A 27,351-nucleotide genomic window follows, 5' to 3' on the forward strand; every position below is an offset into this window, starting at 1 on the left:
CTTTAAGATGGATACATAATAAACCTAAAGGACAAAAAGTACTTGTGGTACACTAAGGGTTATTTTATTTTGATTGTACAACCGTCTCCAAAGGCCAGACTGTATGCTTTTGAAAATGATAAGGCCATTCCCCAAAGTGGGATGTGAGACAGCACTGGGGATTCCCTTAAACATGAAGAATCTTGGTTTGAAGCTTTACAATTTAAATGAAGGGCGCACGGGGGAGAGAAAGAAATATTCAAATAGATGGTATGTCTAGATTTTATTTTAGTTGAACAATATACTTGGAATGAGTATCTTTGAAGAAAGAGATGAATGAATGAATGAATGAATGAATGAAAACTTCTGAAAATGCTTTTCCCGCTGGGTGCTCCCAGCTTATTTTAGGGTTCCACTTAATAGCTAGATGCTGATGTAATTTATTAAAGAGAAAACAAAAGTAGCATTATTTTGTTTTATAAGTAAAAGAATTATCTATTGGGGTTTGATTTTTGTAATTCCAACTATATATGTCCATAATAAATATGCTTAATTCTCTTTTCTTTTGCCTACCACTACCAATTCAGCTATAGATTATATGTGGCAATGTCTTGTATACATCTAAACATGAACTTCATATGAAGGCACTATATGAGAACCCATAGGCTTTGGTGATAAAATTTCACTCATGAAGCATATGTCTTAGTATTAAATGGCAGAATGTGTACCTTTTTATTACATAATAATACATTCAAATAGTACATTAGTTACAGAAATAGGTTTATTTTCTATTTAGTTTAATGACTTTAAAAATCCAAATTGATTGAGCAAATTGTAATCACTAGGCCATGAGCATTCTTTTAAAATCTCAGCTTCGGTAGTAATGAGAAGGAGTGTGCATCCTTCACAAATTCTATTTTTAGCCCATCTGCTAACATCTCAGTTATTAGACTTTCTTATGAAGATAAAGCCCCAGTTTTTATACTCTATTTATTACTGAATTATTTTGTGCTTCAAGTTCATTTTATAATAAGCAAGCCAGAAAACATTATTGTACCTTGGGTTAATACACCTGAGCACCTGTGAAACAACCGAATTCCCCAAACAGGGTTACTTGAAAACATTAACGCTAAGAAATCAGACACCTACTTGAAACTGCTTTCTCATAGCAGCTAATGATATAATGATATACTGTGCCAATCGGTAGAATGAAGCCATTACAATATTATTATAAGTATAATCCAGGAGGCATATTTAGGATGATGTGGGTTGGGAGGGAGGAGGCTGCTCTAGACAGTTAGGCACAAATTCTCAGATAATATCAAAATAATTGTCTCAAAACAGCATTTTTCTAAAATGGCAACTGTAAGTGGTGACAGTTTTTATATGGATGTGTGGGGAATGTACCACAAGGGTCGCTTTTCTGAGAAAATATAAGTCTTTCTAATAGGAGTCCATGCTTCACAAAGGAAATGCCTTTGAATTACTGTCATTGCGAACACAACTAAATTCTAGCAACAGAACACGAATTTTTCTTTGCAACTTGCTATGAAGAGGATTTCAGAAAAAAATGTCCCCAGTCTTCTGTTCCACCAAATACTCAAAATAAATGTAGTGAAACTTAATATACACACAGACCCTCTTCTGATTACTCTACAAGTAATCGCTTACCTATCAAGTTTCAACCCTAGTAGCAGATTTATGATTAATTAATTTCTCAGATGAAAAAGTTAGAGTAGAGAGACAATAGGGGGTGTCAATAAAACACTGAAATATAATTATTAAAATGTCCTTTTCCAAATCTAATTTGCCATTCTTTCAGAACTGAATATACAGTTCTCACCAAAACTTAAATCCTATTTTCCACCCTGAAATTCTGCAAATCGCCGAATCTTCTGCACTACCATCATCGCTCTGAAGAGGGCGCATAAGCTCAAGCAAAGCCAAAAAGTCCTAACCAGCCCGCACCTCTGCAGCAGCTGCAACTTTAAAAAGGGGAATCGTTCGCATGCTGCTGCTTTGAGATAAAATAATCGAGCATTTAAAACCACACATTTTGCACTGCATTTTATAAAAGCTCTCTCCTCTAAAATGAGCACCCACACTCGCGTACACAAACACAGCTTGGGAAGCTTGAGATCAAGGCTGAGAATCTCACGCTATTGCTTTGAAATGCAACATTATGCTCAGTCTAAGAATTCAGTGAAATTTATTTTTTTAAAAAAACAACAATAACAAAAGCAAGTGTCTGTCAACAGCCTGACAATTTCATCTGCTTCAAGGAAATACAACTTTGCTACTTTTGAAGAGACCCTTCATTCCTTTTAGGGTTATTGGTATCTATTTCGAGAGAATCTTATTTAGTCTTCCCAATGCTATTTAACTTTGATTTATTCTTTTCAAACAAAAACTTAAATGTTTGAAACCAGGATACACACCTTGGAAATGCAGCAATTATCAATGATGAGGGAAAAAATCTCTATGTTAGAAAAGAAAACAAATGCTTTAATACATGAAATACTAAAAGTTCACAAAAGTGGTAGTCAACTGAATATTAAGCCAACCATCTATATTATTCCACAAGCATAAAATAAATTCACAGATCCAGAATAACTTTTTATAATCTCAAAACATATGCAAGATCTGTTTCAATTCTCGACCTAGGTACAGCAGCCTTGCAGCGGCTTCTTAGATTTCTTAATAATTAAACACCACTCCAATGGAGTCTATAACTTCACACCAAATAGACTGTTCAATGAACATGATAAAGTAAGATCCAAAATAGGAGTCCCCAGACATGTATTTCTCCTTTCTCAACAAATGATTCTAGTTTTACACTAAATGCTATTATTCCAAAATTCTAGACAAAAATGTAGAAAATTGTAGCAAACTCCTGAAGGACTGGAATGCCTAATGGTATATATGTTGTATATTTGCCTAAGTCTTGTATGCTTTTGAAATAGTCTTAATGCAATAAGAACCCTCAATGGGTTTAAGAATTCAGTGAAATTTAAATATAGATTCTTAAATATAGAATAGAAACTTAAATATAGATTCTCCTATATTTGTTTCATAGCCAGCCATTCGTAAAAAGCGTGACCTCTAACTGCAATAGCGAGAATATGATTGGTTTTCCAAGAAACAATGAATGTGCTGAATTTTTGAAGCTTTTGATTTACTGAATCCAGTATTAACTGCACAAAATCAGGAATAATCTGTGGTGAATATCTGTCAAATCTCAAGGTATTTCCCAGTGTCACATTCTATATAAATTGTGTGAATAATATGTTTCCCCTATTTGGGATGATTTAATTGCATTACCCTTCACCCACCTGTACACTCCCATAATTAGTAAACACAAGCTTAATATCCAAACTTCATGCTCCAGTATCTTTAATTGAAAAATGGTCATACTATGTTTAAAGTTGGAATACTGTGACTTATCCTAACATTTCAATGTAAATTCCTACAGTGATATGTTTTCACAAAGTACCTCCCTCTCCAGGAATGGCCCTTGAAGAGGCTCCTCCTTTTATATCTCATCACACAATTGGCTGGCTACTTCTAGACCTTCCTAGTCAAGACAGAGCCCAGGTGGCTGACAGATCATTTTAAACTTAATATAAATTTTATTTTAACAAAAGTTGTCTTGTCACTGAAGTTACAAGTTGGATGACACGATAAAGCATCATTGTGATTTCCTCATGATCAGTTTCAAAAGTGATGGGGGAAATGATGCATTTTAAGCACTGAATTTTTTGATCATATAGGATTTCTGGAACTCTAATATGAAAAAAAAACACAATTTACCAACTTCTCTTTTAAATTGTGATTTCTTCATGCATTTGAGAAAAGTTTTTTTCTGAAAATAACTTCAGGTATGAACTCAAGATCATGTTTGAAACCTTCAAAGATGAAGGGTTTTTAATATAATGGAAAACACACAAAATAATTAATGTCATCAGCATTATCCACCTTTTTGTGATTTCCCAGTAATCTCTTCTATAAAAGAAAGCCTCATCAGAACTTTAAGATTTTATTTTATTTAGAATTTTTCCTTATGAAAATTGCTAAACACTGAATTGTATTTTTCAAATCCATATAATGATTAACTTATGTCTCACATTTTCCTGAAGGTTCTAAATTCTATTTTAGAATATTTATGATAATAGAGATTGTCTTCCTTAAAATCAGTGTGTCCAAAATGATCTCTGACAACTTAATACAATGGCAGATCCTCTTAAATTTCAAATAAAAAAACAAACTCACAAACAATAATACCAAAACTAAAAGTGCAATTCAACACAGAAAACAGTCTTTACTGAGAAGTACAGTGTGAATAAAGGATCACTTAGTGATATACGAGACCATAAACTATTTCTAAGGATAAAACTTATTTCCAGAGAACTCTGAGGTTCTAGGGATTTCAGCGGAGAGTGACAGTGAATTCAAAACGACTAGAAATGAAGATAGATTCTACCAATGTTTAAAGTGAAATGATTATAGTTATTAATAGTTTCTGGTAAAATGTAGCTTGTTTTGAAACATTCTACATGATAAGAGTAAAGCCTTATGTATTTACATACTGATGGGCACAAGAATGTATCTGAAAGGAGATGCATATCTTTGTGTTTGGAAAAAATATTTTAAAACTGTACAATATGCAAATGTGTTGCTTTCTAGATGTTAATGCTCCTGTATTAACATCTAAGAATCGTGGATCATTTTTCCAAAAATGTGATTTAAAGTGGTAGATTTTTCTGCATAAATTCATGATTTAGTGTGTATGTTATTAGGTTATACGAAGGGTAAGACAACTGCTGAAGAGAGCAGTAAAGTTGAAAAATACTAAGATGGTAAATGTTTTTAAAAAGAAAACCAAGATGTGGAAATCAAACAAGTAAGAACTTCACAAGTAGAGTCTAGAAATTAGCTCAGAGAAACGAACTGGCACCAACAAAAGGAGCTTTCTGACCAAGGTCTCACCGCCAGGTAAGGGCTACCAGGGACTGGGATGGGACTGAGAGGAGCACATAGTAGAACCTGAACAGAGAACATGACAATGTTCTGCGTGCTAAGCAGGGCTCTGGGCCATTAGAGCTGTCAGTTCACAGGGCCTTTCCTTTAAACACAACATCCCCCTCGCCCTACTGCAGGCCTGTTCTCCAGGGGGAAGGACTTCCTCCCCACTGCGCCTGTGCCAAGGCCCTGCAGCGTGGCCTTCGCCCCTCCCCGGCCCAGCTTCCTCAGTGACCTGCGGCTCTAGAAGCGGCACAGGGCACAGACACACGTTTAAGGACCTGCCAGGTGCATGGCATGATGCTGGGCCAGGCGTGCGTTTTTCTCTCCCACAGATGCTGCAGTATTTTCAAAAACAGGGTTAGGCAAGCCCCTCCCTCTCTTCATTTCCTACAAGACCCAGCCTAATGGCCACCAGAGAAGTCCAGACTCTGCCCCACAGTCATGTCATCAATAACATCTGATTACAGATGTCACAGTTTCAATTTTCTTTGTTTTATGTTAAGGAAGAGAAAGGTCCCATTTTGAAAAAACAAAACAAAACAACAAAAAACAAAAACAAGTGGAGTTGACACAACAGATTGTGACAGATTTATTACTATTTATCATGGTAAATATGTATGAAAGAAAACATAAATGTCTTTATCTAGTCATAACCATTCCAAAGGGAACCTTTTATTAACCGTAATTTTTGTTAATTGTTATAAAAATATTCATATATATTGAAGTTTTAGAGGTGTCTCTTATCAAATAAATATTCATAAGTGTATCTGAGCTTAAAAAAAAGAATTAAACATAGCAGAGATCTAAAAATACATAAATATAGATCTACTGGGGCAAAAGTGTTACAGTGTCTACTACAGACCATCTCTTGGGGTCAAAATAAAATATACATTTTGTGTGATGGTAACGCATATAATCAATACATACAACAAAGCTAATATAAACTAAGTTACACTGCTATTTAAACAGAGCTAGATTATTTTTAAAGTAATGACAATAAATAGATTATTGGATCCCAAAAATCAACCAAGGTATCTTATTCTTCTTGAATAAAACACAAAGTAAACACACACAAAAGGGTAAAATTTCCATTTCAACAGAATTTCCCTCCTTGTCTTTCAAAAAAGGTACCCTATTTACCAAGATGTTCTACAAGGACCATTAAAACGTGTAGCCAAGATACACTTTCTATCAATAGTAATTCCTAAACTGATCATCAAAACCCCAAAATTAAATAATGCAAACTAAATTTCCAATTCCAGATCTATCCAGAAGGAAAATATACTTTAATATTTGTTAACATATCAGCAACACATAAATTGTCTTAATAGCAAAGAAAAATTTGCTATTAAGACAATTTTCTATAGTGGCCAGTTCCCTCCAGGGAAATACTTAAAAATATACAATGAATTATGAGAAATTGTTAACAATGAATAAGCAGATAGATAATTTCTAATGCCACACCAAAGCACCCCTTCGAAACTGCAGATTTCTGCATTATTTTAGCGTTGGGGAAAAAAACAAACACCTAAATGTATTTGAATATGAGGCATAAATAGGGCATTATTGCTTTAAGTTTTGCTTGGCTTTTATACCACAGAGCTCTTCTATCGTTTCAGAACATTCAAAGGTTCACTTATTGTACTTAATGCTGTCCATATTAGGTTCAGGCATGTTTAAAATGTAAACAGCTGTGAGGACTATATCATTTCAAGTTTTCATAAAAGCTATTAAGAGCTAAAGTTTCATCTACATTAAATCCACCACAAACTTCAAGCTTAAAATATGCTTATAAAAACCTAAGGGGATATTAGTCAATTTCACTACAACATAGAAAAATCAAAGAATAAACACTCAGGACATTTTAAGCGACTTATTGATAGTCCAAAGTGACTATTCCATACGTATTGGCAGTTTTATTTACACAATATTTTTCTATGTTTATGGATACTTTTGTGACACCTCTTCAACATGGCCAGGTCTATGATAATGAGCATACAAAATTTGCTCCCCCCCCCATAAGAGTTATTCTGATATATTCACTTAATAACTTTTTTAGATGAACTGAACTGAAATCAAGTCGAATACACAGGTGTTTGGGTTAATCTAACAATGCATTTGCAAAAACTATTATTCTTCTATTTTTTAAAAAATAAAATAAATATGCAAGAATTGCTTAGTAATATATTTTCAGAAATATAAATATAATTTATTTTAGAATGTGAGAACTTGTAATAGGCCCTTTATCATTCTTTTCAAAGAATACTAGTGTCCTACAGAACAATGATTTAAATTATAATATCTATCTCATGGAAAGGAAAGAAGAATTGGGAGGGGGGATAGAAAGGAAGGAGAAAAAAGAAGAGAAGAACTCATATTTGTATTCTATGTGAAGAGGAAATTATTAGAAATAGACCAGTTTTAAATTAAAAAAAGAAGGACCTCGAATCTGAAAATATATGTAAGAAATGAAAATAAGCTATCACATATTTCTTTGTGATCACAACCACTGTTTGCTCTGCTGGGGACTAGAGGGATCTCAGCCACTCCTGCATTTAGCTCGCTATGAGAAAGACCCAGAATGCTTTTGGTTACAGCTGGATTCTTCTTGCTGTCACCTGGTGTTCCAGACACAAATGGCTACCGAAGCAGCTACCTTTGCAGTCTTATTCAGTAACCTCTTTAGAAAATAGAGACATTCTCTCTGCACCCTGGGCTGAAAACCATGTAAATTTTTTCTAAATCCTCTCCACAAATCTCCTTTCGCATGCAAATCCATAAATCATCATAATACTGACAAAGAATTTAACCAACACATGAAACTAATACTCATTCTCTTGAAAGCTCTGCACAGGTAAAACTCCTGGACCTTCAGGCACCTTTTCAAGGCTGCCTTCAGAGCTTCGCCTGCTGAATACCCACACAACCACCCAGTCTTGCAGAACATGCCATTAATCACTCCAACATGGGTCTGGTGGCTGCACGTGCAGGGCATTCCTTCCTCATCCACATTCTAGATAACCTTGCAGCTCTGGTGCATGGAACCTCATTTCCTCCTGTTGCCCTCTCATCTCACAAAACAGAATGAAATGAACAATATTCAAAGCAGAAACCAACAGTACTTACTGAAGATGGCAAACCTGGAGGAACTTTCCGAACTTTCTTTGTCTGTACCTCTGAAAGGAAATGAAGAGGCTGTGAGCTCCCCGCAGGCCCAGTTTCCTAACTAAAGCAGCTTAAACCACGAAGCCTTTAGATTAGACCAGATTTTCTTAAATCGTTACCTTAGCAAAACATTGCTACCATGACCACCTTTTATCCTGGCAGAAATCAAATTCTGTCTTTTTCATAAAGGTGCACATATTCAACTTTTAAATACTCTGATTGTTTAAAATGTTTCTCATATGGGCCGCGAAGAGAACATAAGAAATAAGCGCTCACCATAATAGCTCTTCCTCTACTACAGGGTGTTAACATACCCCACCCAATGCACTACTGAGGGGGAATCATGAGTCTGACAATTGAGCAAAATTTCATGATTTTTTTCTTTTTGGGGGGATAGGATGAGAGAGTGGTATTAAAAAAGAAAGAAAAAAGAGACTACGACGAATCACTCAGGCATTCAAACAGAGGAATACCTTACCCATGGCACTACTGTGAAGAGGCCTCCTTCGGGGGTTATTGCTAGAATACTGATAGTACTGGGAACCAGGTTTGGTGGGCGAAAGGGTTCCTGGATTGCCCATATCCATGTCACCTCCAAGGAGACTCTGCTGAAAGGTTAAAAAGGGAAAACAAGCAAATAAGGTTAATTTTTCACATTCACCACCCCCCAACTGATTGTTAGTACTTAAACCAATGCAATAAAGAAAACAGCATCTGCTAAGCTGAAACAATTAAAACCCACCAACACAAAAAGGGAAAGAAAGCAGTCTAAGAAGCTAGCACAGAGTCGGTGAATTTTTAATTCCTACTTTGGAAAGGAAGGTAGAAGGTGATTCCCTCCTAAGCAGTATTTTAATCTTTTAAGAGGACTAACATTTTGATTTAAAAGAAAAGGGCACTTATGTAAGACTAATGTTTTCTTTATCTCTACTTAAGCTCACATCTGGGAACTATTCATGCCCTTCCTTAACAAGAACCAAGCAGCATCTGATTTTCCGAACGCACACAACTCCCTGGCTGCTCACGTTGGGGGTGAGTGGAGATAGATGCTAAGTCCACTGAGAACCTTGCCTCTGCCTCGGCACAGCACGATCCTCCACAGACTTACGCAGCACCCACAGAAAAGAAAATGCCAACGATCCGGGTGGAAATTCAAATCCTCACATTAACTCCCAAAATCATAGGAACAGGAGGCTTTCTACGCGAACAGGAACAGATTAAAGAACGTTAGGTGCCCTCTTGAGGACTATCGGAGGTTGAAACACATCCCCACAGATTAAACATTTACCTGAACAGGAGAAAACTTTCACAAATATCATTAACTTATCACAGTGTGGCAAATTACTAAACCTTCGAAAATGATGACATATGAAAGATTATATAATATCACATTTTCTAAAAACTACATAGAAACTTACCCATAACATATAAATCGTCTGATTAAGCTCTGCATTGAACACATTGTTCTTTTAATTATTCTGATGTGAAAGAAAACAAGTGTAGATACTACCATTTATATTAAGAACAAATTTACTATTTAATAAAGAAATTTTAAAATTAAGTACTAAAAATCTAACTTTATCGTTACTTGTAATCAACTTTTACTGACTGAACTAATTACTGTCCTTGATAAAGTACAGAATGTGTTTTCCCTAATCTAAATTCTAATCACCATGTCACTCACAACAGACTTAGGGATGCTTCACTAACACACTATTCACATGCAAAATACTCTAAATAGGCCAATTATGACTCTGCCCCTGTTCCCTGGTTAACCCGCTGAGAACTGAAAAATTTCACAAGGCAGTCACCAACTAAAACAAAGGGTCCTTGTTTTAAATTAAGGCAGTCTTTTTGATTCCTAAATAGCTCAACAAAGTGGCATGTCTGCTAGTGAAAGCAGTTGGTCAAATATGACCCATAAGCTGGAAAATCAAAAATTTAAACCTTCCCTTTCCCCTGCCATATAGCGAAATATCATAAAGAGACCCATCCATTCCCAGGGATTTGTGAGTGCTGGATGAGTAATAGATAAAGGACTAATCAGCTACTGACAAGCTAGCTTTTGCCTGATTCCAGTTTCAGACTTTTTGAAGGGATACATAATAAACCTTACTTTGAAATAAAACTTCAAGGGTGAGATTTTAGGTTGGAAACGCATTTTGAGTAATCAGCTCACTGTAAGTATCTTAATATCTACCGAATAAATAGCCAATAAAAACCAGATTATATACCAGATAAAAATCTGGCATTCACATGCTCAATTACTGTCTCTTCTGAATTTAAGATGTCAAAATGCTATGCAATGACAAACTAAAATACAGAGCTTTTTGTAATCAACTTTTCTACAAAATCAGGAATCCCACAGTATATCATCAAATGATTTCTTTGTCATTTTAGGAATGGTATTAAACATTTTTAGAATCTCAATCAAAAATCTTGATCTTGGTAAATCTTATTAACGAAGTCTATATTTAAGTCCAAATCCAAATTTTCTTTGAAATTTTCATTAATAAATCTGCAGATGATTTAAATCACAACCTCTTATAGTTTGGTAAATCTACAAATGAGTCTTTATTTCATTGGAAATAGGAGTTCAAAACTACATTATTGATAATATTTTTGTACTTTACTTTTTAATTAAATTTATTGGATGACATTGGTTAATAACAATATACTTATATACACTTAAGTTTCAGGTGAATAACTTTATAATAAGACACCTGCATATACCATGGTGTGCTCAACACCTGAAGTGTAGTCTCCTTCCTTCACCATATATTTGATCCCCTTTACCTTCTGAGTCCTCCCCCATCTCCTTCCCTTCTGATAACCATGGATTATCACATTTCTTCATGTTTATTTTTCTAAAATTATACAAAATATTCAGAAAAGTGCTGAGCAGATTTTTTAAAATGCTTGTATTTTTAATAAGCTTAACTATTGCTTTATTTTGTTGGTACTGGTGGCAAAGGTTTTCACTCCCAAGAAAGTAGATGCATTCAATAAGGCAACATAAAAAGAAAAAAAGAAACTTGCAATACTGTATTTTAGCAGCATTCGCAATAGAGCTGTGAAAAATATAAAATGATAACTAGACGGTAGCTAAGAGCCTGTGGCTCACCTTATTGCTGCTAATGTAAAAGAAAATCATTTCACGGGCCAGTTGTAAATAGACCATGTATCCGACTCTAGAATGTGCAGCCAGCCACATGAACTGTGTAGAGTGACTCAGTCTAAAACCAGGCAGCGCCGACAAACAGTTAGTGGCTCATGCTAATCTCTTTTTTTACAAAGCACATTTCTGTGTCTATCTTTTTAGACTTGTTTGTTCCTTTTTCTTTTTCACTTGACAACAGAATCATTCTTCTAATGTAACAAAAATAAGCATTTCCTCACACTTAAGGGGGCCCTATTCAGCCACCAGGGAAAATCAAGATAAAAATATATGTGTTCTCATTGTAGAGTATACTTGTGAAATGAACAATGACCATTGACTATTGTTTGGCCTTTACGTCACACACTTAACTGTAGCAATAAGAAAGATAAAAAATTTTCCACCAGCTGAAAAATCTGAGTTTACAAAGTTAAAAAGATAAATTAATTTGATTGAATAAGGCAAATTAAGTATTGCATAAAATGGACAAGGAATTCATTTGCATACGAATTTACCTACATGTAGTGTAAAGACAAATTTATGGTTAATAAATGTTAAGGTTGAAAGGTAAAGTCTACTTTTAAATGGGTCAATTTCTCTTTGCCTTATATAGGGTTAGCGAGGTTTTAGGTTTTGACATTGTGCAAGCTCATGCTCTGCGGTTACACTGGGTCCCAGTAGAAGGCTGCCCACGTCTGCCAGGAAACACTGGAAGCAAGATGTGGCATCTCAAAAAGCTAACCTGTAAATCTTAAACCCATGGTTTAGCATTTGCTTAACTGTCTGCAATGTGATGAGATGAGCTCTTCCCCTTATTCATTCCTTACTTTATTGAAAGATAAACAATTTTAAGACTCAAAATACTCTAATCAAAGTATTAAATAGGCAGATATTGTTGATCAGGTTTAAATATTTTGGGGCCTACCCCCTGCAGCCAATTCTTCAGCAGAGGGCCAATCCCAACATAGCCACTCCAATGCCAAGTACAGCATTCTGTGAGGGTCCCTTTCAATTAAAATTTTTGTTTGTTTAACATCAGATCTGGGTTTCAGACTGTCTTTCTAACAGATTTTCAACCCTGCCCCCATTTCTTTTGGGGAAAGCTTTTTAACATCCTTGATCAACCACTGAACTTGGCTTATGCAACCAAGAATGCAAACCATGAATTAAAATTGAGTAACAGAAAAGCAGCATACATCTCAAATTAGATTTATAACTGAATGGTAATCAAAAATAGAACTGACTGCTTCAAGCTTAAATTATCAACTTTTTTTCTTGTTAAACTAAAATCATCTTGCTCTGAACTATTATTTCTTTTCAGTCAGCACTAAATGCATTGGGTGGGTGGTACATTTCTTAAAAGGAAGATTATATTTACCCTTAATTATAGATATGAGTGAGATCACAGTACAACGAATGCTGCTTTTCTGGCTTATAATTAATTCATCTAATAGGTGAATGACCTTGAATTTCAGAGTTGGAATCTGGGAGAGAGGGGAAAAAAAAAAAGAAATAGAAGGAAAAAAAATCTCTGGGGAAGGCAAGTGCGCCCCTGGATTCTTAGGCTTTCTCTGGCTTTGCGTCACTCCCATTACGTTGTGATCTGATATCAGACACAACATCTTGGGGGGATGTTGTAGAACAGAGAAAAGCAGTCTCAGATGAAACCAGATTAAGCTCATTTTCTGAACTATTGCCAAATGCTTGTGAGTCTAATTCATGTTTGGGTATTCTAATACTCACACAGCTGCAATTCCATTCTTTCATCACAAACCTAAGTGATGTATAGTGGCTTTGTGTGGCGAACTGACTCTATAAAGCCAGGAATTTTGGAAGGCTTTACATTAATATGAAAAGAAAATTCTGAACCATGTTAAATTTAAGAATACTGGATATATGTATAGATACCTAATAGACTTTTCAGTGCTAAGCGCAAAATTCATACTGAGAAAAATTAGAAATTACATTTGTTTAAAACTCTTAAAAAAAAAAAAAAAGCACAACTGAGGTCATTTCTACATAGCTAATTCTGCACAGAATTGGGTTTTCAAAGACACTGCTGAATAAGATTCCTAACAGCCACGGGGAAGTTTTTGCAAATCCCTGTCGAATAGCTGCTGCTGAATTTGCCATTTTGACCACAGAAGGGCCATTGCTGACTTACTACAGTAGCAGGAGGGGACGATAATTTTGCTGCTGTTGGCACTTACTCTGCAACATAGAATATATCTTGCACCAAAGGGCAATGAAGAAGGCAGTATTTCCACCTGTCCACTTTTGAACTTCAAAGCTCAAAACTGAAGGTCAGTCCAGTTTTGAGGACAGTCTTTAGTCCTGAACCTGAAGTTCCCAGAATGCACTTTTTTGGGTTTATTTTGATTTCTGTCCTATGCCTGATTTCAACAAAGGAGAACTGGGGACACTTAGAAAGATAAGATAACTTTCATAATCAGGGTCTTAACAGATTGTTATTGTGCTGTGGAGAAATGCAGATTATTAAAATTATCATTTAACAAAGGTTTTCTTTTAAGTACCTTTGGTCAATGTTCTCTATTTCCACTGTAAAAGTGGAGTGCACACTGTACCAGTCAGAAGTGGAGTCTAAACCTCCTAAGAAAAGAGAGAGGTTGTTTTGAATTCAGAAAGATCACCCAGAAAGCTCAGAAGCACACACAGCAAAATGACTGGGGGTCAGTTATGCAACTGCTCTAAACCCTCTTTCCTCCTCTGTAAAAAGGGAATAATAAAAGCTCTACCACAGTGTCACCAGAACACATTATACAACATATGTAACATGTCCAGGAGAGCTGGTGTCCAGCACATGGCTGCCCTCCTTCCCTGTTCCTCCAACTCACAGTCCCATATTACAGCCCACTGAGGATTATGTAAACGGTTCCTCAAGAGTTGAGAATGACTGTCAGTTAGTATACACTGAGGCAATAATTTCGAAAAGCCACTATAAAAACTAAAACCTAAAAACTAGTTAAATAAACCTAATTGCCCAGAGTTACACTGGCAACAAGAAATGGCTAGTTTGAGTCCATATTTAATAAAGAAACTAGCCAACAATCAGTCTCAATAATTTCAGCATAGTGGCCATTTTCCTGAAACAGCCATAAGGATTCCTTCAAGGGCTCATTGAATTTTGCTTTTGTAAGCACAAGCAAACTATGACTGCTAATTCAACTATACGTGTGAACAAAACTAGTCAGACTAGGTATTGCCAAACTAGGTACGCAAAAACAAAAACAAAAATGTATTTGATATAATTTTATCAATCATGTGATGTTAAATTCAAACTCTTACTACTATATTGGCCACTGATAAATGACTTCAAACAGGTTCAAATTTTATTTTTCTCCTTGCAAGGCCAATTACCAGTATTTAATAAGTGTTATGTGGTATTTACCAAGTGCTATTCTAAAAAAATATTCCCCCATCACATCACAAAAAATAAATAAATGCACTTCATCATTTTGGTTGGAAATGTGCATAACTCCCAAAGAATCCAAGTGAAATTTTACAAATGCATCTATTTTATTACTGATTATATTTCACCAAATATTTAAAAATTCTAATATACTGTTTTTTCCTGTAAACACATCACCTTATATTTAAACGTTATAATGTGATACAAAGGTTACCATGGTAACTATTACTTAATGTATAACAGAGTGATAGTCAAATAAAAACTCATTCATTTTGGTATAGAAATTACAGCTGCCCAAGGGTTGGCAAAATTTATGCATACACCTATTTGACTACCTCTCAAATTAAAAAGAACAAACAAACATTATTTATTGTATACAATAAACTGAGGAGGTTTTTCTGTGTTTTCTGAAAATCCACTCTGGATTCCCATGTCATCTATTACATATTAAAAAGAGGATTGCATTTGTTAGTGAGATGGTAGAAATTTAGCTAAAAGAAAACACCAAAGCAATCAGCAACCTACAATAAAAGTAGATTTGAAGCAATCTGATATAAACAATATAGAACTGAAGATGACTTACTTCTTTTCAGATTATGCTCCTTGTCAGTTGAGGAAGTTTATTTAATATATAATTTGATAAGTATGCTATAATAACTACTTGCCTTAAAATGCTTCTCTTCAGCAATTTTGTTCCAGTGTAAAAATAGAACATTTTGAGTAAGACCTGTTAATATACCAGGGAATTAGCGCCACTTCTCATTCTATAAATATAAACATGTGGCTACAATAGATGTGCTGAAAAGTACATTTGTCCAGGTTGCTATTTTAGTTAAATAAAAGAATATCAAACTGTCACATGTCAGTCTTCTTTTCACTGGGTGAGAAAGGTTCCATTTCAAGGTTGTTGTAAATGCTTTCCCCTCTGAGCAAGGACCTATAAAAACCCTTTTCAGGTAGAGATTGTCCTCCCAGAGCACAGGACTGGGACCCCACTCATCCTGCTTACCCAGCACCTGGCATAGGTGCTCCATTAAACTCTGACAGCCAAGCCTAGAAGATTCACTAAAATAAAGTATCCTGACAACTGTCTGAACTTATAAATAAGGTGACAAGATTACCATATATCACAAGAAAACTGAGGTTATATGGAGAATCGGGAAATAGACAGAGATCTTCAAATCATCCTGCAGTTACTGGAGCCCTGACTACCCTTCCAGAGTTCAGTGTGGCCCCTGCTCCCGTGGGTCAGCTTTCAACGTGCATTAAGAGGACCTCCCAAAGTTCTTTTTCTTGAATATATGGCTTATCAAAAACTGGTATAAAGACCAACTAGTTTAAACACTAGTTAAAAGAGGAAATAACGTATTCGTGTTTTTACTCCTGGTGAGCTTACACAGAGACCTGCCACTGCAATTGCTCACTGCATGTTGCAATGAATGCAGAACATTGCTTCTGATCAAACTGAGAACTTAAGGTAACAATTCTAGGTACTGTTAGCAAATGTCTATTCCATTAATCATTCCAACTACTGTTGCTCTAATAGTAGTAGTAGCAGCAGCAGCAGCAGCAGCAGCAGCAGCAGCAGTAGTAATAGTACGAGGAGGAGGAGGAACGTGAAATCAGAGTCCTGGGAACTGTAAGAGGTGTAGTAGTAGCAGCAGCTATTGCCACGGAGTGTCTGCTACGAGCCAGACACAGCTGCAGACCCTTTACATACTAACAAGGCAGAAGATACAGCCCCATTGTACGCGAGGACATGAGCGTGGGAACGCTGCCTGACCCGTGTGGCTGGCAAGCGGCAGAGCCAGGATGGGAATTCGCTTAGGCTTGACTTCACAGCCGGTGCTTGTCTTCTCCCTCACACACGCCCTCCCTCCAGTCCTTACCCTTGGTTTTATTCTTGCCTTCACCCCAACCACTAGGAGGAATCCATCTGTTTCTCTTGAGTTCATCTTAGAATCAGAAGCTCACCTCTCAAACTTACTCCACAAGAGCCTCTAACTCAGTGGAGCAGCACATGCCTGCGTGGGAGTGCCACTTGCCTCCTGGGTGATGCTGGACAAGGAGTCTAACCTCTGACCTCTGCAGGCGGCAGGCTTCATGTCTGGGAAATGCTGGCATAATCACACCTGCCTGTTGTGTAAATTAACTTAGATATATATATATATATATATATATATATATATATATATATATATATGTAAAATATCTTACTATATATGAATATTATGTAAAATTGCTACATAAATTAGAATATAATGGGGTATACTACCATATCTAAGTATCATACATAGTGTATATTACACAAATTTATAATAGACTAAGGAAGTGTTAGGCTATAAAACAATATGCCCTTTCAATGAAATCTCAACTTATATCTCAGATCTCATATCTGAGTCTCCCACTGCCGTTACTTTGGCTCTCCACAGCCTCCTGGAGTCATCTACCCTTGATTTCCACGGAGTGGTCAGTTGTCTTCTCTAAGGAAGTATAAATGATCTTTCTCTCTCTCTCTCTCTCTCTCTCTCTCTCTCTCTCTCTCTCTCTCTCTGTCTCTTCCCCAGTGTGCTCATCTTAGTCCTGTCACATTTCAGTCCTTTTCATTCTAGACTTTTCTTCCTACTTCATCTGAAAACAATCGCATGCTGTAACATTCCTCACAATGCACGCGAGGAAGTGTTTATTCACCGTCTTCTAGTCTGATAGGTCCTCAAGGCAGAAAATGCGCCTCAGTCTCTTTCTGGCATTTAGCACAGTAGGCACTACTACACAGTGTGTCCTCAACAACTGACTAATTAATCAACTACGGAGTATGCTTACCTGATTTCACCAATTACCGTCATGAAGGTCATTTCACCATCTCTAGCCTAGTAGACATATAATCCCTCCACCTATATATCCAGCCTGGTCCTCAGCTTTTTCCTGTGCCTTTGGAGTGGTTTTGAGGAACACCCTATGAATGCTTCACCCAAAAAGCTAAAATGTGATCCTTAATATGTAAAAGTCACATCTTTCCCACAAACATTCTGCAGCTCCCTAATTATTCTCTAATGTCTTTAAAATATATATGAGGAGAAAAGACACTGCAGAAAAGAGGAAAAAGACATAACGAGAAAAGGAGAGATGGTTTGGGGAGAGTTTTGAAAAGAACGGTTCCTCTGGGAACACAGCACATAAAACTGGCCAGGAGAAATTAAAAGAGCTGGCTGAGAAATTACCCTCCTTAGCAGACAGCAAGATCTCTAAACTTGATATTTAGCACTGGGATTCTACTTTCCGAACTGTGGATAGTAGGCTGGCTCAAGACAGAATCGAAAGACAGCAGGTACTCAATGTACTTTAGTGGACTTATGGTCACAGAAATGGCCACAGTAGACTAGAGACAGAAGTAAGACAATCAAGGCAACAACTTACATACAGAGCTTCAAACACAACACCCAGCTTTGGTACATTTCTTCATAGGAAGTTATACGACCTAAACTTCCAAAGACTATTGATATACCAACTTGCCTGAACTCTCTGACTGGGCTAGTGTTTCCAGAATGGCACCACTAAGAACAATGGTCAAATATGTTCTTAAAGGGCCAATTAGTAAACATTTTATTTTTTGGCAGCCATAAAGTCCCTGTCACAACTATTCAACTCTGCTGATGCATCATGAACTCAGCCATGCGTATTGTGTAGATGAACAGGTGGGGCTGTGCTCCAATAAAACTTTATCTATAAAAATAGGCTGTGGGTTGGATTTGGCTCCAGGCCATAGATTGCTGACTTTCTTTTCTAGGATGAAGGTGTAGGGCTTATATGGGGCACATCCTCAAAGTTCAATTACTTTGTCATGGTAAGAACGCCACAAAATGTTATGGACGCCATCTGCACCCCTCACTCTCTCCTGCACCCCTGTTCCACCCTGAATGTTCATGTACTGCTAACAGAATTTAGTTTTCCAAAGCCCATAGCTGCTCCTTTTCTTTCGGCAGAAAAACCGTAACAAGCATGACAAACTCGCGGCCAGCAGGCATGCGGCCCACTGGCCACAAGTTTGACATGCCTGCACAAAAACTCACACCCTTCCCTCTAGCCCGACTCCACAGGCTCTGATCCACCTCGCAGGCCTCCCTCTCTCCTTCCTCACATTTTGTCCACGGGCTGCACTAAGTGCCGACTGTGGGCCAGCCAGGATCAGGCTGGGTGCAGAACCTCCTCATCCAAACCTTGCCTCAACGCAGTCGAAATACAGTGAGAATCACAGGGAATCCGGGCTTCCCCGACCACCTTCTCTCTCATCTCCAGCCACTGCCAGCTTCAGAGTTTCAGCCTTGACCTCTGCAGCTTCCCACCAAAACAGTGACCTGCCCACCTTTGAAATCCCATCCAGAACTCACTCGAGGAAATCCTTCCTAGCTAAATAGCCAGTCCCCAATCTCTCAGTTTACTCAATATTCACACACATATTTTATAAGCAGCTTTCAAATCTTTAGAAGAAAGATGATATTTTAACAATGAGCAACCAACTAACTTTGCAGATTTAGAAATGAATTGTAATTTTTAAGTTTCCTGATAGTAATTACAGAGCAGTTGTATCCATCTATAGTTTATCTTCAAAGATGTAGGAGAGCATGGTTTTATTAAGTGTCCCCATAATTCCTTGTTTTACATATATTTAGATATTGAGCATCTGACACTGATTAACTGACCTAGTTCATAAGCCAGTTTAACAAAAATCATGACAGGATTCAGCAGCACAAACACACCTAAAACACCAAAATAATCTCACATATCAACTTTTAAATAAACCAAATACTTTAATCTCTTATACAGATATTTTGCCAAAAAGTACTTGAGAAAAATTAATTGATGACTCAAAATTAAATTAGACTTTTAATACAAATACAAACAAAATGCCAAATAGAGAAAAATGAGTGAGCAGAGGGAGAACATGAGATGTTGAAATGATTCTAAATTTTATCTGGAAAATAAAATGCATGATAATTATAGCTAAGAAATATTTTTATGAAGAGGTTGGGAAACCCTACTATATCTACACTAATGAAAGACAAACATGCAAATAGACCATACCTTTGCTATACTTTAAGCCACGCTCACCAGCCAATCAGAGAGACTATATGCAAATTAACCCAACCAAGATGGCGGCCGGCAGCCATGGAGCTGGAGCGAGCAGGAGGCTTGTTTGCTCCAGTGATGGAGGAAGCCAAGCTACCCACCTGCTGCGGCGGCTCTGAGCTCCACTCAAAGCAACAAAGTTTCAATTACAGAAGGTAAATAAACCACAGATACCTGCTTTCAGCCGGCCTTGGCCATGGAGCTGGAGTGAGCAAGAGGCTTGGTTGCTCCAGTGATGGAGGAAGCCAAGCTTCCCTCCCGCCCACCCTGGCCAGCTCTGAGCTCCTCTCAAGGCTACAAGGTTTCAATTATAGAAGGTAAATAAATCCCAGAATAAAAAAAAAAAAAAAGGAGAGGCTGGGAACTTCCGTTGCCAGGGGGGCTTGGCCAGCCTGAAAACGGCCCTCATCCCCCGACCCAGATTGGCCAGGCACCCCAGTGGGGACCCCCCACCCTAAAGGGAGTGTGGCCAGCCTGAAAACAGCCATCAGCCCCTCACCCAGGCTGGCCAGACACCCCAGTGGGGATCCCCACCCTGAAGGGGGTGTGACCAGCCTGCAAACACCCATCAGCTCCTCATCCAGGCTGGCCAGGCACCCCAGTGGGACCCCCACCCTGATCCGGGACACCCTTCAGGGCAAACCAGCCAGCCCCCACCCATGTACCAGGCCTCTATCCTATATAATAAAAGGGTAATATGCAAACTGACCCTAACAGCAGAACAACTGGGAATGACTGGTCACTATGACACACACTGACCACCAGGGGGCAGACGCTCAATGCAGGAGCTGCCCCCTGGTGGTCAGTGTGCTCCCACAGGGGGAGCTCTGCTCAGCCACAAGCCAGGCTGATGGCTGCTAGTATAGCGGTGGGAGCCTTTCCTGCCTCCTCAGCAGCGCTAAGGATGTCCGACTACAGCTTAGGCCTGCTCCTCACTGGCAAGTGGACATCCCCCGAGGGCTCCCGGGCTGCCAGAGGGATGTCTGATTGCCAGCTTAGGTCCAATCCCCCCGGGGTGTGGGCCTAAGCCAGCAGGTGGTCATCCCCCGAGGGGTCCCAGACTGCGAGAGGGCATAGGCTGGGCTGAGCCCCGCCCCCCCCACCCCCGATTGCACAAATTTTTGTGCACCGGGCCTTTAGTCCTATATAATAAAGGGCTAATATGCAAATCGACTGAACAGCGGAACGACCAGTCACTATGATGCGCACTGACCACCAGGGGGCAGACGATCAATGCAGGAGCTGCCCCCTGGTGGTCAGTGTGCTCCCACAGGGGGAGCGCCACTCAGCTAGAAGCCAGCCTCATGGCTGGCGATCACAGAGGCGGTGGCGGGAGCCTCTCCCACCTCCGTGGCAGGTGAACATTCCCCCATGGGGTCCCAGATCCTAGACTGTGAGGGGGTGCAGGCCGGGCTGAGGGGACCATCCCCCCCCCCACAGTGCACAAATATCGTGCACCAGGCTGCTAGAGTGTGTGTGTGTGTGTGTGTGTGTGTGTGTGTGTGTGTGGGTGTGTGTGTATGTATGTATACACATATCTGCTTTAAGTAAAGCAAATTAATACAATTTGGTACTACTACAGAAGGACAGACATAGCAATGGCTGTATAGAAAGATTTATAATAAAGGTGTCATTAAAACTCAATGAGGAAACAAAACATTCTTTAATAAACAATACTCAAAAGTTGCTTAGCATTTAAAGAAAATAATTAGGTAGGTGTTTGCCTCACACACTTTATGCCAAAATGTATTTAAATGCAAAGGTTAAAATATAAAAGCAAGAGAATAAAATAGGCCATTAAAAAAAAAAACATTTTAAAGTAGAGAAGGCCTTTGTTAGCCCAGGTAAAACTATCACAGGTAGTTTATCAGGTATTTGAGAGCTTTCTATAGAAAACACTAGCAATAAACCTTCCAAAAATAAATTTAAAAGGGAAAAGATCACTTGGTTAATTTTTAAAAGTGTAAAAGATAAACTGATTTTCATTTTAGTGTTTTATAGGTAAATTATGTTATTATTTATAACTTGCTAATGTTCATTACAAAAATGTAGAGAAGAGGGCTAGACTCCGTGAACATGTAGCATCTCACTCTCCTGGGAGCCGCCCCACTGTGTTCACTTACATAATGTCCGGGAGAAGCACTGTACCTGCCTGCAGCGCTGGAGAGGAAAAACAATTTCGGAGCAAGGTCTGCTGCACAAAGCCGGGGACAGAGCTCAGTGACAACGCTGGTTTCTCAAGCACTGAGAGTCAGCAGGTGCTCTGACGCTCCCCAGGCAGCAACAGGCTTTTCCAGAGGGACCAGCCTTCTCCCCACTCAATATTGGGCTTTGAGAGGCACACAGGGTGAAGGACTAAGCTGTTTTAGATGAAAAGTCCTCTTTCTAAACTTGCTTCAAAACATTTTTTAATCATATACATAGACCTTCTTTATATTATACTAGAGGCCAGTTGCAGGAAGATTCCTGCAATAATAGGGCTTCCTGAGACCAAAGAGAAGCAGAGAAGGGAGCGAAGCCCACCTCACTGCCTCGCTCCTTCCCTTCGCTGCTTCGCCCTCGGCTTCCTCCCTTCTCTGCCGCTTCGCTCCCTCCCTTCTCCACTGCCTCGGCTCCCTCCCGTGTCCTCTGCTTCGCCTCCCTCCCATGTCCGCCACCTCGCTCCCTCCCTTCTCTGCCACTCCGCTCCCTCCTGTGTCCGCTGCCTCAGCTCCGTTCCCATCTCTGCTACCTCCGATCCGTTCCCTTCTCCACCGCTTGGCTCCCTTCTGCAGTGCTTGGCTTCCTTCTACACTGTCTTCAGTCTTCGCTGGGTGCCTATGTATGCAAATTAACCGCCATTTTGTTGGGTTAATTTGCATACTCTTCTGATTGGCTGCTGGGTGTAGTGAAGGTACGGTCAATTAGCATCTTTGTCTTTTATTAGTGTAGATTGTTAAATCTTATGTGAAATCTCAAAAGGTAGTAAGTTACAATGATGGGCTTATAATCCTTTAACAATATTATTCGCTTTATTGGTTATTTGGCTCCATAATGCCTTGTCCTCAGTTTTGATGTTCTAAAATCTCTGAAAATGTTCTGCAGTTTTCTGACAAACCTGACCTGAACTGATGTGAGGATCTCTGCAATCTCTTTTATCCTCATGTTACATATACCATATTAACTTCCTAAAATGTAAAAAAATCCCTGAACTCTGAAATATACATGGCTCCAAGGGCTCTGTGGCCTATAAAGTTCTTTTCCTATCAAGAGCTTAAAGCGTGGTGTGAAAGGAAATTTACTACACCATCTTTTAATTACTTTGGAGATACTGTCAACACCTAAACCTATTTAAAGTAAAAGCGACTTTCAATTCCTTTAGAACAGGGGCCCTCAAACTACGGCCCACGGGCCACATGCAAATACAAATATTGTATTTGTTCCCGCTTTTTTTTTTAACTTCAAATTAAGATATGTGCAGTGTGCATAGGAATTTGTTCATAGTTTTTTTTTTTTAAACTATAGTCCGGCCCTCCAATGGTCTGAGGGACAGTGAACTGGCCCCCTGTTTAAAAAGTTTGAGGACCTCTGCTTTAGAATATCCACACCTAGCCTGCTCCAGTGAGCAGAGTATGCACTTCAACGTGTCCAGTTAGCCCAGCCCTCATAGATAACCAATGAGAGGCAGTGAGACCTGTCCTCATTGTTTCACGGTAATGTTCTCTCTCCTGGAGAGCATTTTTATATTAAGAACTCTCAATCATATCTGTTAACATTTTTGGTTGTTTTGGTTTGTATACTACTTAATTCGTTGGACACGTAAGTTTCACTGCCATTTGAAGAAAGTTTTATGTACCCAAAATACTAGTCAAACCTCCCGTGTCACCATGTGGTAGAGGGGAAGATCCACCCGCCTCTTGACCCAGCATGATCTTGGCCCTGAAATGGGTGCTGCTCACTCAAAGCCAAGTTCCTCTACAGCAGGGGTGGGGAATGTCCGGCCCGCAGGCGTTACAAGGCCTGAGAAATCATTTGGTCTGACCCTGCCAAGGCATTGGGGTGAGTTAATTAAATGTTTGACCCAACAGAGCAGGCTAACTCTTAAGTTGATAATTCTGTACAGCCCTGGAATGATGTTATATATCCAAATGGCCCTTGGCACAAAAAAGGTTCCCCACCCCTGCTCTAAAGTCTTACAGCACACAGATCGAAGGTTGTAAGGGCAACCTAAAACAGACAACTGTGTGTGTGTATTTATGTATGTCCATATATATATATATTATTTTATATATTTATTTGTTTATTTTTATACTGTCCCCATCCAAACACCTACAAACCAATCTGCCATCATTCCACCTTCTGCCAACACAGACAACAAAGCTCTTGCAACTTCTATCCCTTTGTCCACAGGATTTGAGGAAATTACGATGTGGCAAAAACTTTTCACAGTTCGGTCAAGTTCGGGCTCCTATTCTTTAGAAAACATGTACAACTCATAAGTTTATTCCTTCAATAAAAAGCATTACATGTTCTGGGAACTGTCCTAGGCAGAGGTATAAATCACAGTCCAATATAAGTTTCACTTGTAGATGTGAAAGAAATTATGAACAAATAAGTAAGTTAGCAGTTTTGCAAGGCATTCTATATGTTCATATGACTAGAAAAATATAAAATATAATACGAACCTGTAAAAATATGCAAGGGGAATGAATTATAGATTATCATACACCAGGTAAGATTTAATAAGGATAAAAACCTTCCTTAAATTAATTTGTCTTTAATTTTTGTATCCTCCAATGAAATAATCAATAGATCCTAAAACCAGCAGGTGACAGATGATGAGAAACTTTATGATGGGGAGCAGACTGCCGCACAAGGATTCACTGATCAATCTAAGCATCATGACAAGAAAATGACCAAATGTTATCCTTCGCTTCATGTGAAGCAAAAGGATGTAAACAAGATAACCCATGAAAAAAATGGATCCTACGTCTTATGAAAACACTAGATTCAACTATCATTTTATAGGAAATATAGAGAATCAGTCCAATCTAGATTGGGGATATTATTTAGAAAAAAAAATGACCCAGATATAATAGTAAAAGGGAGATGGAGGGGCAGAGTTACAGATTTTAAAAAGACTTCAGAGACACGATAATCAAATGCAACATGTGACCTTGTTTGGAATTCGATTCCAGGTCCAACTGTAAAAAGACATTTGCAAGACAAGCATCATGACAATCTCAAGGTGCTATCAAAGTATCATTGACAGTTTTGCTAGCTGTGGCTATGAAACAGAAAGAGGGGGCTTATTTGTTAGAAAGGCTCCTGATATACTTACAGGTGAGATAATTTGCTATCTGGGCATTGCTTTTAAATATTTCAGGAACATAAAGTGGAAGGGTGGCTATATAAAAAAGATTGGGAAAATGGCATCTGTTGAAACTAGATGATGGATACATGAAAAATCATTTTGCAATTTTCTCGATGTTTTGTGAATTTTTAAATTTCCATAATAAAAATGTTGTAAAAGTTTAACATATTGTTAAAAGAAATTCCCCATGTTTTTAAATTGAAGGAGGAGATTGCACACCAGCAGTGGGGTTAAAAGCTGCAGATTCCTCTAAGATTCATACTCCATCCTTTTCTTCGAGTCCCGAAAATTTTAAAACTGGCATAGAGACAAAGTCCTTTGAGATACTAGACTAAAGGCCAAGCAGATGGTCAGAGAAAGAACCAGAAGACGCTGATCAGAGGACCAGTTCCTAAAGTTGTCCTCTGCCCCTGTGCCAGGATGCTCCGCTCCTTTAAAAGCCAACTGAGGCCCATGAACAGTCAGCGCACACCGCAGCCCCTTGGGAGAAAACAAATTCCCAGCAAGCACGTAAGACCACCACCCTCGCCAACTCCCCCTAGGCATCCATATTGCCCTCGCACCTCACAGGTGGCCCACCAGGAAATTTTAAAATATTCAAATACTCTAATTTTGGCATTAAGGCAAAAAAAAAAATGATATGGGTGTGTGCATGTGTGTGCAAAAGCCAGCAGCTGGATATTTTTTACACCGACATAAATAAAAATGTATACATTAAATGTCTTATAAAAGTCAACTTGGGCAGTTTGCTGAACTGGGTTAGTTGGCTACTGCTCAAATATCAGCCTGTCAGTCTGCAGGGGAAAAGAGCTGTGCTTTTGTAGCTCTCAGAACATCAGTGTTTTCCCTCATCATGTAGTGGACCAAAGGGAAATGCTGCCTCCCATACGAGCTCCTCGCCTACCCTGCTCATCCCATGCCCTGCAGAAGAATGGAGCTTCCGGGTGAGGGTCTCCATTAGTCAAGGACCAGCTCTCCCCACAACAAGCTCATGCTGACCCCAACCCCAACTGTAAGTTAAAAAAGAGGAGCATTCAATCAACTAAGCAGAGAGCTTCTCCTCACCCGAGGACTTCCTAAGGGTGCCTGCCTAAGGGGCCCTTCCTGATTCGTAGTGGGCCCTCACCATGCGAATCACTTTCCCAAAGAGGATTTTAGGGCACTCGAATGTGTTAGTGCAAATGACAACTGTCTGTCAAACTTTAGAGCTCAGCGAGATCTAATTAGGCCGCAGAGTGTGAAGAAAGGAATGAGAGGGTCTTGATAGAGAGGACGAAAATATACCCATCTGCAGGAAAATACGTGCATCAGGCAGACTATTAACAAAGGGCCAGTTACTAGGTTGGAAAATAATGAACATAAACAGAAGAGGAAAGACGTGGAATATAAGTATATAAAGGTTAAATTGCAAAATGTGCTTTCTTTTTTAAATAAGATTTGTGAATCGTTCTGTAATGTGCTATATACTGGTTTTGGGGGAAATGTTGCCATTCTTCTTACAATCTTTGCATTGAATGAAACATTTTAAGTGGCATTGCCTGTCCTGATTCGAACCTGGATGACTAACGTAATTCCAACTGAATACATCACATAGATAGGAGTGTCAAGTCTTACTCATACATGGTGTGACCAGTTTTTTTTTTGGTACTATTGAGGTCTTCTGAGGTTTTGTTTTTACCCTTCACTTTGGCCACTTCGTGTTTCATAATACCTCTGCCACGGGGGGCAGAAAGTTACACTTCCTGCAAGAGTTGTGGATGCCTGATCTCAGCAGGCATAGGATGTTCAGAGGACAGGAAAGAGTTTGAAAACAGAGGCCAAAAGAATCTGGGTGAAGCAAGCAAACAGCCATGAAGGATCTTGCTTGTAGGCTGAGATAGAGGTACTAGGGCCCAAGTCTTCTTAGACAAGTTCTAAGAAGCTGAACTTCCCTAGCCTTAGCCTCGTCATTTGTGAAGTGGAGATGGTCATTCCACCTGTTCATGGAGTAGCTTGGAGGAATACAGACATGAGGAGGGGCGTAGGGGGACTGGATGAAGGAGAGTGAAAAGATTAGCCAAAGATGCCCAGCCAGTATGGCTCAGTGGTTGAACATCGACCCATGCACCAAGAGGTAGC

The 27,351-nt window shown here is 38.8% G+C and overlaps 1 protein-coding gene across 16 annotated transcripts in view; it reads right to left on the minus strand.

Moving 5' to 3' along the window:
• The window catches only part of TCF4 (transcription factor 4), a 345,768-nt gene that overhangs the window by 115,532 nt on the left and 202,885 nt on the right, over positions 1 to 27,351 (minus strand). For 11 of the 16 annotated variants that reach the window (XM_059706150.1, XM_059706160.1, XM_059706151.1 and 8 more), the window contains 2 exons: positions 8,645 to 8,774; positions 8,128 to 8,177 (listed from right to left, as the gene is read on the minus strand). The exons of 2 other annotated variants lie outside the window; for them this stretch is intronic. In XM_059706150.1, the coding sequence (XP_059562133.1) occupies positions 8,128 to 8,177; positions 8,645 to 8,774 (180 nt within the window). The remainder of the gene's footprint in view (positions 1 to 8,127; positions 8,178 to 8,644; positions 8,775 to 27,351) is intronic. 3 more of the 16 variants (XM_059706172.1, XM_059706157.1, XM_059706152.1) reach the window with 1 other exon arrangement.

This window comes from Myotis daubentonii, chromosome 8 (assembly GCF_963259705.1).
Source record: "Myotis daubentonii chromosome 8, mMyoDau2.1, whole genome shotgun sequence".
NCBI lineage: Eukaryota > Metazoa > Chordata > Mammalia > Chiroptera > Vespertilionidae > Myotis > Myotis daubentonii.